The sequence below is a fragment of the Schistocerca gregaria genome, chromosome 3, assembly GCF_023897955.1.
Source record: "Schistocerca gregaria isolate iqSchGreg1 chromosome 3, iqSchGreg1.2, whole genome shotgun sequence".
Taxonomy (NCBI): Eukaryota; Metazoa; Arthropoda; class Insecta; order Orthoptera; family Acrididae; genus Schistocerca; species Schistocerca gregaria.
Window position 1 is genome coordinate 337,615,866 of NC_064922.1, and position 15,233 is coordinate 337,631,098.

The 15,233-nt window shown below is 40.5% G+C and overlaps 1 protein-coding gene across 2 annotated transcripts in view; it reads right to left on the reverse strand.

The window, feature by feature from the left end:
- LOC126354126 (26S proteasome non-ATPase regulatory subunit 2-like) overlaps positions 1 to 15,233 on the reverse strand; it is a 205,048-nt gene that overhangs the window by 186,262 nt on the left and 3,553 nt on the right. For both annotated transcript variants that reach the window (XM_050003522.1, XM_050003523.1), the window contains exon 2: positions 3,028 to 3,084. In XM_050003522.1, the coding sequence (XP_049859479.1) occupies positions 3,028 to 3,084 (57 nt within the window). The remainder of the gene's footprint in view (positions 1 to 3,027; positions 3,085 to 15,233) is intronic.

Below are 15,233 nucleotides of genomic sequence, written 5' to 3' on the forward strand. Positions count from 1 at the left end.
GCCATATTCCAGAAACAGGGTATTGACCCAAATGCCAGTTACATTACAAATCATAGAATCAGGTCAACATCCAGTGGCCATGATTGTAGTGCCGGATAAAGACATGACAGTGGCAAAGACACATCAACTCTGTGATGGACACGCGGTGACAACAGAAATAACGACTGTCTTACAAAAATTGTACATAACTAATCAATATTTTCTGTACAGTCAAGACATATAATCACACATAGAAGAATTAAAAGCAGCAGAAACAATGCATCAACATGACAGACACATTTTTGTAGTGGACACAAACGTGAAATCAACATTGTGGCCTAGCAGAGTGATGGATAAAAGAGGGCTCTGCCTTCAGTACACTACATAAGAACTTGACCTTCAGGTCATTAATAGGCCACTAAAACCACCTACTTTCCAAAATTGTGCAAGTGTGGCAACAAATATAGATATCACCTTTGCAAACTTGAAAGGCAGTGACCACATTGACAACTGGAACGTCTGTGACGGATTTACAACAAGTGATCATATCTCATTTACTTCACAATTACAAACATAGATAATGACTTACACACTAACATCCGGCCCGAGCAACTATACAATCCACTCAGAGCAGGCTGGGAACTTTTAGAGGCAGAATTCAAAATAAATCCACTGCAAAGAAGCAGATTTGCTGTTGACACCAAAGCAAATGAACTGGTATGAGTACTGCAGATGGCACGAGACAAGGTGATCCCCACATTTGTTAGGAAGTCAAAAGGGTTTATAATTCCCTGGAGTCCTGCCTCATAATCCTTAAGACCTAGTGCAAGGCAGGTGAAGATATACTAACAAATATCATAAGGGGAAACAGAATGACAAAGTAGGCTGATTTTCTATTGAACAGTCAAACAGTAATATAAAACAAGCTACACCAAACATGAATACAAAAATGGGAGGCATACATTAAGGACCAAATTGAACCAGATGTTTCAGGTTTTCCACAAAAACTCGCAACAAATAACGCTCGATCACCCCCTGTATTATCAACCTTTAGAAGATCCAGTGACACAATGACAACAGATAGGGAAACATCAGAGCAGCGCATACTCTTGATTGCTGGATGATACAACAATGGAAGACACAGAGTTCCATCAGCAACTTTGTTCTGAATTGATAGAGCAGCATGTGAATAACGGTTTTATGGATTCATTTGCCCAGGAGGAAGTGAGGCTGGGAATAATAAAGTTAAAAAAGAAGAAAGCGCTTGGACCTGATAGAATACTGGCAGAAGTGTTGCATCAGCTACGGGATTAAAACCTAATAGAATACAGGCGGAAGTTTTGCATCAGATAGTGGATCAAATTGTGCCTTATATAACAGTGTTATTAAACAAATGCCTTTTGCGGGGTTGAGTGCCCAGAATCTGGAAAACATCAAATACCATACTCTAAAGAAGGGGAAGACAAAGACCCAAGAGAACCAAGATCTTACAGGTCAATTTGCTTGGTAAATGCTGTGGCCAAAGTAGAGGAAGTGAAAGCTTCTGTGCCACTGCCTGAGGGACTACAGACAATTATAAAGCATGAGCCCCCACAATATGGTTTCAGGAAAGGAAAATCCACTGAGGGTGCAATGAATCATGCAATGGATATTGTGAATACCTCAGCTGACAAGTATGCTATAGGCATGACGTACATCGCTAAGTCATTTGGCCAGCAAGTCCATCGATGTTGTCATGTCAATTGTTGCAGGCAACTTGAGTATTGTGTAGACCCTGTTGGCAACCTGCAATTTGTGAAGTTACTTCTCATTGTATACTGCCAACACTGTTCATACTTGTGCCAGTAGTTCCTGCTGCCGAATGTGTAGGAACAAATTGTTGGACACTGTGGACCTGTCTAGTAAATTACACAGATGTCATCGGACCTTTCATGGTGACGTGTTTCTCCTGATGTACCATTTGTCTGAACCAGAGGTTGATGGATATTGTAAAGAGAGAAGTAAATTTGTCTTCTAGTCTTCTGTAAGCTCATTCTGGTGGCAGGAGCACAATAATGTCTGAAACTAATGCTGTGGTTTAGAGGTCCGAAGTAGTAATAACCAAAGTAAACTGTTCATCATTGTTGATCGCTTGTTGCTGCTGAAATGTGCTTCCCATTACCACAAATCACATTTGAACTAGGATTGGCATAAAGAGCGGTGCCCATAATTGTGGACACAGTGTGGGTAAACGTTGGATCTGGCAGAGAATAGGTCATTGATTTGAAATGTGGTCCCGCTTTGGCACATTTATTCACTACACTGTGTTGAGTGAATGCTGCAGGATTAGCATACTTTTTGTTATGCTGCAAAGGATTCATGTTCACATTTGACAGATGAGAAAGCTCCAAAACTCATAGGTTGCAGAGTCTGTTAATGTTGATGATGGCATGAAATAGCTTATTGTTGTTGTCCATTGTCTATGTTGAATTTAGCCAATAGTTGAGAATACTCTTCATAGAAAGGCTTGAAAGTTCCTAACTGATGTCACCAATTGTGTATCCTGATAGGTAATCCACATAAATAAGAGTATGTAGTCTTTATGGTAGAATAATAAACACCTATCACTTCCTGAGTTAACCTCTTGTAGATAATCTCTTAATATAACTCCTCCCCCCCCCCCCCTCCCAAGACCTGATATTATAGTTACACTATTTTATGTTTTTATTTATTTACTCAAGTACTTTTTTTATCCACATTTCCCCATCTCACACTGTTTCTTACCTTTTGCCTTCCCAGTTAGTAATTGTGTTATTTATTTCAATTCTTCTTTGTTTACCTGTATTCATATTCAGTTCGTATTCTATCATACCATCTCTGGATTGAAGCTGGAACAGCGCTTACCAATATACTTACTACCTTTATCCTAGTTCAGTACTCTCTCTAACACCTCCTTCTTCATCTTTGCTTCCCCTCATCCTAACATTCTATCTCTTTACAATTTTAAAATATGTTATTAGTCAAACATATTAAAACATTAATGAATGTAGATTGCATCAATGCACAAACCTTCAGTTTTTCCATCATTAGGTTAATTTCCTCTTCTATGTGCTTGTTCTCCTCAGACTGAAAAAAAAGAAAAATATAATTGTCTTACAAGTGCATTTATAACAACACAAACAGTCAGAGCATGAAAAGGAAATAAAAATTAAAGGGCCGCATGCCATGATGCTCAGTTCATGTACACTAACCACTGTTGGGATTATTTAAAAGTGGAAAAAAAAGTTTTTCTGGGGTAGTACCATTAAGCTTTTTTTTTAATTACACTGGCAGTTACAGCAATGAGGCCAAATACTGCCTTTCAGTCCAACAATAAAGATTAAACACATTCAGTATTAATCAATTCACCGTTCATAAGATGTCTCACATACATGTCATGAGTATACCGCAACACAAAGTTAGTACACATACGCTGTTAACTGAACCACAATTACTCTATCAATGCTAGATTCTAAAAACATGTTAATTGAAAATTCATTATTTTACAGCCCTTGAAAAAGGAAAAGATGAAATGGAAGAACATAAGTTTATCAAAAAATAGATTAACAATGCATATATAATTGAAATGACATAGTGTTAAGATTATTAAGATTTCTACAGAATGTGTGGCTGTGTCTAAACAAACACAACAAACACATGATCTAAATGTATTAAAATTCTCCAATCATTTTGAAAAATCTCTTAATGGCAAACTGCCTGTTATATGAGAAATGGTTGCTTAAAAATCAGATGCCAAATTATCCACTTGGAAGTCATTGATTCTCTGCATCGATAGGTGAGGCCTGACCTTTCATAAGAAGTTTTCACAGTTGCCATTGTCAGTTAGATTGGTGGACATGTCTCGAACCAAGAAGTGGCTTCCCATACCTCAGTATATGAAACATATAGTTGAAATATATAGTACCGTATATATAGCGGTAGTCCACAAGTTTCACATATTAATGATTCATAACTGTCTTTAAAAATGTGGGGAGTTCTAGAAAATTCCAAGTTATGCTTAATACAGGACAATTTCCAGTTGGTTGTTTAAGGGCTAGCACACATGGATGCATTTGTCAGCTGACTAGCTGCAGATAACATGACAACAGGCCATTGTAAGTCCACAGGTAGAACTGGCAAACTACAGGAAGTATGGTAACACAAGAAAGGAAGGAAAGACCCTCCACTAGGAAAAAATAACAGAAAGACTAACTATCCCAAAGAGTCAGAAACAACTGAAGTAAACAGCATTCCTCTCATTTACACACTCACAGAGCTACAGTCTGCAGACCTGTGCACAACTATGATGCGATGTGAACTGCTGTAATCATGAGTGTACACTTCAGTTTCATATTGTGTAAATTAGTTTTCTTGTAACTTATGCTAATGGAAGGTACTATCCATTACTGTAAACAAATTACTAACTTAAAACATTATATATACTTCAACGTTATTATTAAATCCTAGGCAACTCTTGTGAGCATGTCAAAAGTGGGAGAGAGGGGAGAGGGGGAAGACAAAGTGAAAAACTGTGATCTCCCCCCATTCCCCTCCCAAGAATCTTACCCTAGATCCATGCTTGTGTGTCTGGGTGGTTGATTTTATTACCTATAGTTTTTTGTTTATCACTTGCTACCACCATATTTGGACTGGCAAGTGGCTCTTGTGTCTGACAATAAGATTACAACATGCAGGGGGCCAGAAAACAAACACAATGCCACGTGTACACACACCTTTGCTTGCTTTGTCAACAACATTATTTTCTCATAACACAGGGTGTCCCTGAACCAACAACTTATTTGCTTTGAGAGGAAAACTCAGAAGTTTCTATCAGGCAAAACAGATGAACGACTGAGTGTGTTCTCCTTAGATTGAGCCATATACTCAATCATAAAATCTTGACATACATTCCTAAAACTGAAGTAAACAAACTTTCTAAAAAATTTTATGAAGCACAAGATTTCTTGCTCTCTGTCAAGTATAAAATCACTTTGGGCTTTGAAGATGCCATGCTGGTAGTTTGTTTCATTGCTGTTTCCTTATCTTGATGCCTCACACATCCAATCCATGAGACACAAGGCCCTAGTGCTTGGTCACATGTGACCTATTCCTGAAATCTGTTCATTGTTCAGACAACCAACTACATTAAGGACCAATGATTGAGGTGATGCTAATATTTTCAGTGTCTGTCTTGCTGTGGGGAGGCATTACTGTATGTAGAGTAATGATTCACTAGGGTCTAACCACAGACTCAAGACTGATCTGGTCCCATAGGTATATGTTGATAGACTGATACCTTAAGGTGATACCCTTCTTAGTAAAAGAGGGTCAAGCTGATCCATAAACAATGCTGCCCTGATCTAGCTGGGACTTTATAAATGTTCTGCAGCAGACAGGACCTGTCAGCATCACAAATATTTCTAAAATGTTCAATGATTTTATGCTTTTTGTTCTCAAGACTTAAATGTGTGGCATACAGGTTCTCAAGACTTAAATGTGTGGCATACAGGTTAGCTACTGGGTTTGGATCATACACATTCCTAAAATAAAAAAAATAAAATATGTTATCAATTTTCAGCTTTGGTTAGTACTCCAATATTAATGGTTAAGACTGACACATATATTTCTTTCTAATGGGAACCTAAAACCTGTAGTAAGCTTATTAGCCAGTTTTTATAGCCTCCTGATGTTCAGCTGTTGTTGTCGTGTTGTCACATTAATATCAGATGAAGAACAGAATATGGTCAAATCTTATCACCTCATCTGGCACTTATGACTTCAATTGAATCATCTATCCTATTACTAAATTTACAGCTACAGATTGCAGCTCTCAATAAATTTAATTATGTCTGTGCTAGTGGTAAATTAGCTTTGAGTTTTACGATCACCTGCTCTTTCTTCATAAGCAAGGAATGGTTGCTTCACAGCGCCAAAAATGGGAAACACATAAGCAATCTTCACACTATTGATCATTTATCACTACCCTGAGACAGTTTCCACACATTTTGACCTGTCCATTATGGAGAATTTTGTGGACTACAATGAGTGTAAGCTATAGGAGGAAGAGTGTTTATTGCAGTTGACCAAAATATTGTCTCTATTAATTGCCTTTAAATATGTCTGCTTGTGTCTGTGTATGTGTGGATGGATATGTGTGGGTGTGTGTGTGTGTGTGTGTGTGTGTGTGTGTGTGTGTGCGAGTGTACACCTGTCCCTTTTTTCCCCCTAAGGGAAGTCTTTCTGCTCCCAGGATTGTAATGACTCCTTACCCTCTCCCTTAAAACCCACATCCTTTCGTCTTTCCCTCTCCTTCCCTCTTTCCTGAAGAAGCAACCATCGGTTGCGAAAGTTAGTAATTCTGTGTGTGTATTTGTGTGTTTTGTTCATTGTGCCTGTCTGCCGGCGCTTTCCCACTTGGTAAGTCTTGGAATCTTTGTTTTTAATAAAGTTAATTGTTGGATGTTTTTACTGGCAACCTAATTCTGCTGTGTCATTTCTAGTCAATCAAGGAATGTCTATGGTCAATGGCATGTAAATATCCACATCACGCATAACTAGTTGGAAGTGACTTTAACCTATTGAGTATAAACTGGGATGTCTATGGGGGTACTGACAGACAATCATGTGAAGTACTTTTGAACACGTTTTCTGAAAACTGTCTTGAGCACCTAGTTTGGCAGCCCACACCCAATGGAAATATCTAAGACCCTGTAGCTACAAATAGGCCGACATAAGTACAGAAACGATGATTAGTGATCACAATCTCACTATAGCAACAATGATTTCTAAAGTTAATAAATTAGCTAAGGAGGCCAGAAGAGTGTTTCTGCAAGAAACAGAAGATAAGCAGTTGTTAGCATCTCTCTTAGACAGTGAACTGACATCACTTATTTCCAGTAAGATAGATGCAGAGGAATTATGGGCAAAGTTTAAGCAGGCAGTAAACTGTGGTATGGAGAATTATGTGCCTAGAAAGAGACTACAAGCTTTCGAAATGTGGTGATACAGTAGAAGTTTAAGATCAGATGGACCGATCACGTAACTAATGAGGAGATACTGAACAGATTTGAGGAGACAAGAAATTTGTGACACAACTTGACTAGAAAAAGGGATCGATTGATTGGACGCATTCTGAAACATCAAGCCATCACCAATTTAGTATTGGAGGAAGTGTGGTTAATAAAAATCGTATAGGGAGACTAAGAGATGAATACAGTACGCAGATTCAGAAGGAGGTAGGTTGTAGTAGTTATTTGGAGATGAAGAGGTCCACACAGGGTAGAGCAGCATGGAGAGCTGCTTCAAATCAGCCTTCACACCGAAGACCACAACAACAACAAGTATATTAAGAATGGCAATGACCCACGATGGTTTAATAACGAGATTCGAAAAATGCTGAAAAATCAGAGGCTGTTGCACTCTTGGTTCAAAAGAGAATGCGAATATGACAAGCAAAGGTTAGTAGAGATTCGCGCATCTGTGGAAAGTTCTATGTGAGAAGCATACAACAACTACCACCGCCATACCTTAACAAAAGATGTGGCAGAGAACCTGAGAAAATTCTGGTCATATGTAAAATCGCTGAGTAGCTCTAAGACTTCCATCCAGTCACTTGTTGACCAGTCAGGTGTGACAGTTTAAGACAGCGAAACGAAAGCTGAAGTTTTAAACTGCATTCGTTATCATCTGCGCGACCCATTTGCTCTTCACAGACTGTGAGGCGAAGGTCTTTCTGGTCTTGACTCATGAGCCGTGGGACAACATTGACGGCAACACGATGCATTCCAAGATGCTTTATCAAGATTTCATGACATGATCCAACGGAAATGTTAGGCCCACATTCTTCTCCAACCTCTCGGACAGTCAGTCTTCGATAGGCACGCACAATTTCGTTCACGTTCCTTACTTGGGCGTACTCGGCAGACGTCGAAGGACGTCCTTAACGAGGATCATGAGTAACATTCGTCCGGTTATTTGTCAACTCTGTGAACAATTCGTAATACAGAGTACAGCTTCAGCACTCGTCACCGTAGGCTTCCTGCATCATTCGGTGTGTCTTCGTAAAGGTTTCCTTGAGTTTCACGCAAAATTTAATGCAGTCGAAATTCGCTAAATGTGCGATACGACGTTCTATTCAATGCACTATACAGCACTGAACAATAACTTACATACATTCAACACTGAAACGTCCTCCAGTTACACACCAAACACAGGCGTGTGCAGGGATGCCAACCACCTTTCGTTCCAACGCCACTAGCGTGCCCTCGAATGTATGGTATCAGCACTGCGCGAGGAAGTGCAGGTTGTTTCCGGCGCCGCCCCTCATCCAGCGCCTACTGCCTCCCCTCTCCCCCCCCCCCCCCCCCCCCCGCTCTGCAGACGGCACATCATATGGACTGGACACACTACAGAAGTACCGGAACCGCACCACCATCACGTCTAATGATCAATCAGTGGTATACGAGGTTCAAGTTATCCGGAAATATGAAGGGTGCCAATTCTGGGCATCCGAACTCGAGTGATGTAGTTGTGGAGCGGGTGCAACAGTGATTTATCCAGAATCCAGCCAAAGCAATCCATCAAGAGCATCTCGACAGTTGCAGCTATCACCAATCACAGCTCACAGGATGCTACACAAGAGACTGAAGCTTTAAGCTTATAAGGTGCGGATGCTACATGTGCTCCAACCTTATGACAGGCCAAAGCACACAGCATTTGCAGTTGAGATTCTGAGTCGCATTGGCGATGAACCAGAAGGAGATGTTCACGAACGAAGCTTGCTCTAATGCGTCCAGGCTAAGTGAGAACTTGGGATTCTGAGAATACCTGCTTTAACGTGGAAATTCTGATCCACAGTCCAGAAGGTAAACGTGTGGAGTGGTCTGCTTCATTATCGTGTTGCGTGACTATTTTTCTGTGCAGAGGCGTCAGTAATCTCGATATGTTAGAACAGTTTGCATTTCCACAGGTTGGAGAACTGCTGTAGCAGAATGGTGCCCCATCTAACAAGGCCTCGATCGTTAGGAAGGCTGTCGACGACGCATTCCCATCTCGCTGAACTACCAGAGGAGGACCCATTTCTTAGCCCCTAGGGTTTACAGGCATAATCCCTTTTAATTTTGTTTCTTTGGGGCTTTGTGCTGTTTACCAGACCTCTGTGCAGAAACTTCGATTTTGCAAAATGGCTCTAAGCACTATGGGACTTAACATCTGAGGTCATCGGCCCCCTAGACGTAGAACTACTAAAACCTAACTAACCTAAGAACACCACACACATCCATGCCCGAGGCAGGACTCGAACCTGTGACCGTAGCACTAGCGCGGTTCCGGACTGAAGCGCCTAGAATCTCTCGGCCACAGCGTTTGATTTTGCATCAGGGCAACATTTGCACATGTTAAAGAGGAACGAAATTCGACAATACAAGCTTAGAAATATACATAGTTTAGTTGGTGACTGAATGGAAATTCAACATTGGGTTTCTGTCTGGTATCATCTTCATGATTGTTCAAAATATTTTGAAGTAAGCTGTCAGCACGGTAATCTACAATACAATGTTTGAATCGTTATTATTCCGAGAATGTTGTCGGCTCCTACGTAACCCTACCATATTTTCCTTGTCAAAATACCGGGACCCCTGAAAAGCTGTGATAAACTAATCAGCAGTTTCTTAAATACTGTAACATGAGTGGGCCTCATTATGTAAAACCAGACTCTTGTAGGAATTACGGGGAAGTATCAAGTCAACCCTCCATTACAGTAATTAAGCTCTGTGGTCTTGAATATCTGAGTTTTGATTTAATGATACCCGTTTAACAAAAAATGTTGATACTGGGAATGTTTTACATTTTTAAACACATGTTTATACGAAAAGAACATCAGCAGAATATCTATAGTCTGATTTAAAGTAGTTGTCACCTGACAGCGGGGATTTTGCATTGTAAGCGATGACGAGAGCTGGCCAAACAGTATTTCTTAGTCTCAGAACAAGAATAAGAATTAATCGAAATACAGTCACAAACACAATATTTAATAGTAGTAGTACACTACACATTAATCAGACAATGCGAAAACCCCGCTTAATTCAGAGACAGAGTCAGTGGAAGTATCCGTGTCGCTGCTCATATGGACAGATATAATCAAGTCTTCGACACTTTCTTGTAAGATACCTTCATTGTTCCATGCATCCTGAATCATTCCTTTCACGTGATGCACTACCTTCTGCCAGTCTTCCGATGTCACAATTTCAACTGCCTCTTTCAAACGGCGTTCCACTTCGCTTAATGTGAATTTCTTATTTTCTGCAGCAATATGCCGTTTAACCTGAGCCCAAATCACCTCTATTGCGTTGAAATGGCAATGGTAAGGAGGCAATCTGAGCACTCTATGCCCGTATTTTTTTGCTACTTCATCCACAATGCAAATCGGGTTCTTTGTCTTGTATTGCGATACAAGTTGTAATAATTCTGCCCTTGTCAAATTACTGTCGAACTGTACCTTATGTTTCTGTAACCAGCTGACAGAGTCGTTTTTCCTTGTTGCCTTTGTGGGTGCTTTATCTTGTATTGCTGAGTGATAAGGAGCGTTATCCATAACAATGATAGAGTTTTTTGTTAAGTACTGGAGCGCACAGTCTTCAAAACATTTCACAAAAGTATTGTGGTTCATCTCTTCGTGGTAGTCGGAGGTCTTATTTGTTCTGAATAGCAGCAGACAGTTTGGAATGAAACCTTTTGGATTTCCGGCATGTGCCACAATTATTCTTTTTCCTCTGCCGATCGGAGCTGCCATACTACCGCTGGTGGTACCGTCTGTCCAGCCCTTTTTCTACCTGTGTCCTGCAGTCACCCACGTTTCATCAAGCCAAACGATATCATCAAAATTTGTCGCCACTAATTCTCTAAGAAAGCGGCATCGCAGGCTGCAATATCTTGGCGTTCCATTAGTAACTTTCTGCCAGAGATGGATTTATAGCGGAATCCTAACATTTTCACGACTTGTAACAAAGACGATTTACTACCCTGAAGTAGGTCAGCAGCTGTGAGGGTAGCATGTGGTTTTTGAGTGTTGGATACTCCTTCCTCGAATAAAATGCGTATATCTGACGACGAATGGCATCAACGTGAAAAAAGTCAAGTTTTGTGACCCTCTTCTCTAGTCGCCTCTTTTTCCCAGGTGTCTCCAATTTAGATGATTCACTTGAGCCTTCTTTCGTGAATTTCTCCTTGCAGATTCTTATTACTGATCGTTCGCTAACTTGCAGAGCAGCTGCAGTTCGCTCCACCACCTTATCCAAAGGAACGAGAGGCTCTCCTGCATCCCTCCCTCAAAATACTCCCTTAAGGAACACACGTATTCACGCGCCTGACTGCGTATAACGACGCCATGTCCGAAGCTACAAGTCACTCAAATCTCTCACTCGCACGTCTACAACGGCTCGCTCAGGACTGGCTGGCACAATGCCTTAGTCAGCTCAGCAGAGCGAAGTGGCAACGAAGTGGCAGCCGACAGCGCCGGCTGCCATTGGTTTATTGGTGGCGGGAGCCCTGCAGCCCGTTGCCTGTCAGGTGACAACTACTTTAAATCAGACTATAGTGGTGCAAGCTGCTGTCGGGAAGCATGTTCGTTTTTCAATGCAGTGCAAAACCTTTATAATTTTTTCTCTGCTTCTACACAGCGCTGGGGTAAACTTCTTTCTTTCATGAAATTAGGAAGCAAAACGGTAAATATTTTATCAATAACCCGTTGGTTAGCAAGAGAGGAAGCGTGTGTAAGTCAACATGAAAACTTGGAGGACGTTAACTATGCCCTCACCCATATTGCCAATAACACGTTTGAAAAACCACTCGTGCGAAATGAGGCTTCAGGTTTACTGAATCAGCCGGCCCGTGTGGCCGAGCAGTTCTAGGCGCTTCAGTCTGGAACCGCGTGACCGCTACGGTCGCAGGTTTGAATCCTGCCTTGGGCATGGATGTGTGTGATGTCCTTATGTTAGTTAGGTTTAAGTAGTTCTAAGTTCTAGGGGACTGATGACCTCAAATGTTAAGTCCCATAGTGCTCAGAGCCATTTGAACCAACCTTTACTGAATCAACTCAGCGTACTAGAAACAGTATTAATGATGACAGTTTTTAAGGATATACTCCAGAGATTTAATAGTGTAAATCTGAAATTGCAAAGTGTAAATATTGATACTAAAATAGTGTATGAATTATATGAATCACCTGTAGGATTTATTGCATCTATTCGTGGCATGTTTGACTATTATGAACATAAGTCCATGGAGATTGTGAGTGATATAGACTATGAATGCACAGTGGCGGTGGGAAGGGGGGTACTATGGCGGCTATAGCGCCCCCCCCCTCCCCTTCCCCAAATGAGTATCATATTACACTGGATAAAATGACTTCAGAAATCAGCGAATATATTACTCCAACAGATACAATCATTTTGAAATAGTTATGTAGCAGTATAGGTTGCGATGTATTTCAAATACATTTTAAGAAAAGAATAAGATCGGCAAATAGCTTACTACCTAATCCAATAAATATCATTTAACTTAAAATGAGTCTAAACATTTCTCCCAGAACTCGACAACTTGTGCACCAACTAAGTGAGGAGGAAGGAAAGCTATAGAACACTGTTAGACTCCTTCAGAGTTTTCACTAACCTTAAGAACAGTTCACCCGACGATATTGCAGAATGTGCAGCAAAACTCCAAGCGTCATACGACACAGATTTAGAGCCTTCCTTCCCTAGTGAATGTGTACATTTCGCGGTACTTTTGAAATCTTCTGGGATTTGTGATATACCAGTCGAAATGAGCAAATTTTTACGAAAAGAGAGGTTACAGTCCGTGTTTCCGAAAGTTGACATTGTTCTTAGAATAATTCTATGTATGGCACACACAAATTGTTCAGCAGAATGTTCGTTTTCGGCTCTTAAAAGACTGAAATCGTACCTACATTCTACGTTGTCTGAGAAAAGATTGAACGCCTTGTCCATTCTTCACATCGAAGCCGACCTCCTAAGTGACAAGTGTCTGAACTTTGAAGATATGATACGCGGGTCTTCTGCCGTCAAAGCCAGACGCAAACTTTGCTGACTGGTGAGCCTGTTTATTTATTCAAACTAGTTTTAAGAATTTAAGATTATAAAGTGATTTTTATTAGAACTTTAAACAATACCAGAATGACCGAGGCCGCTCGGCGCTATACACTGAGGACATTCTAATACTGCAGTATATTACAACTGATGCGTATTCTTGGCGTATGCTGAAATGTATTGTTATCGCGGAAATTTACATTATCGGGGAGTACGTTCAGATGAAAAAGTGTTAATAATAACGAAATTCAGTTCTGTCGATAAATACTTAAAAGCTTTGATAATACCGTTAGAAAGAGCTATGGTGAGAGCAGTAGCTGCAGTACAAAACTGTTCAGCCCTTACATACATTACAGGTACTGTGTGCACTTATTATGCAGCATTTAGCTACACAGACCCTAACGCTTTACATGTTAACTATTAAACTACAAAACAAATTTGATGTTTTCACACTAGTCTGTGAAATTATGTAATAGCAAACCCAGTTCTGTGTTTGTTCGTCTGTATTTAGCTATTAGTTCGTGCACCGAAATTATTATTTGGTTTTCATTTTTTACCATTTACTGTAGATTCACCTATTAATACGGAATGTATTTTTTTATCTGCTGCACATGAAAGTTATTAGATCGTGAAGCGACAAATTAATTTTAATTTTGAACACATCTCTGTTAAAGTACGCATTAATTTCTAATGTGTGACACGTTCGCTTCAATTTTTAGATCGTGTTTTTAGCACTCCGTCTTCAGCCCACGATTGGCCTACTGGGACCATCCGACCGTCGTGTCATCCTCAGTGGAGGATGCAGATAGGAGGGGCGTGGGGTCAGCTCACCGCTCTCCCGGTCTTTATGATGATATTCTTGACCGGAGCCGCTACTGTTCGGTCGAGTAGCTCCTCAATTGGCATCACGAGGCTGAGTGCGCCCCGGAAAGTGGTAACAGCGCATTGCGGCCTGCATGGTCACCCAGCCAATGCCGACCACGCCCGACAGCGCTTAACTTCGATGATCTCACGGGAACCAGTGTATCCGGTGCTGTAAAGCCGTTGCCCTTTTCGATCGTAACAAAACTTTTTTATTTTCATTTTCAACGGTTTCGAGTAAAAGAACATATTAAAAATGAATGTATAACAAAAACCGTTGTCTCCTACACGCTCTGCTGAATTTTTAGGCCATAAAAGAAAAGTTATTTTCCACGTGATCGTTTCTGTTATCTTTCGACAGAAGAATGTGCTAACACAACGCAGTTTTACGTTTGTTTTATCCGCTGCTGTACACCAAGTACAGTTCGGGAACCATATTACATCTTGATTGAGCGCGACTAGACCGCTGATGTGTACTTCAGAACAACGAATAGCAGAGTGCGGAAACAGCTCACAGCGCTCCCACTCAAAACGGCAATTGTGAAGTGATCGGATAATAGTTATTACTTAAAACGTGTTTTTTTTTTGGGGGGGGGGGGGGTCAAAATTTTTAAATCCGCCACTGCCTACAGATGGGACACACAATGAACTCTTTTAAACTGCCCCAGAACTATAGGTATGTGAGAACGTTACGCCGTAAACCAGAGTTTTCTACCTGACTGAGTTATTGAAACATGTGTGATCAAAGTTGTATAGATCATTATATAGCACCTTGTATGTGTGTCATTATGAGTGGAAACCCTGTTCTGTGGTTCTTTCAGCCGGTTCTAATTTCTGACAAATTCGTCGTCACCAATCTTTGCTCTGCATTTAATACACTTTCCTTGCAAATAAAAGCGCAAGCTAAATTCAGGAACGCTGTATTACATAAAAGAGAAATCTATTGCGAGTACTTTGGTGTCACCGTCTATAAAAACTTACAGAGCGTAACTATCTTTTTATTACAAAATGCCTTACTTTTCCTTCTAAGCACTATGTTGTTATAGAAAATGGAGTGCTCCACATGCTCATCAGATACATTCGTCATTATTATTACGATGGCGCTCAACGTCTCCATCAGTGGCTTCTTTTCAGGAGACAACGCTATCTCGTGTAACATCACCCTGTGCAGAGAAGGTAGAGTTAAATCTAATTAAGCTATTTACTATTTCCGATTCGGATAAATATCCCATATATCTTTTGCTCAGACATAATAGGTCAGATTTATATTCTATT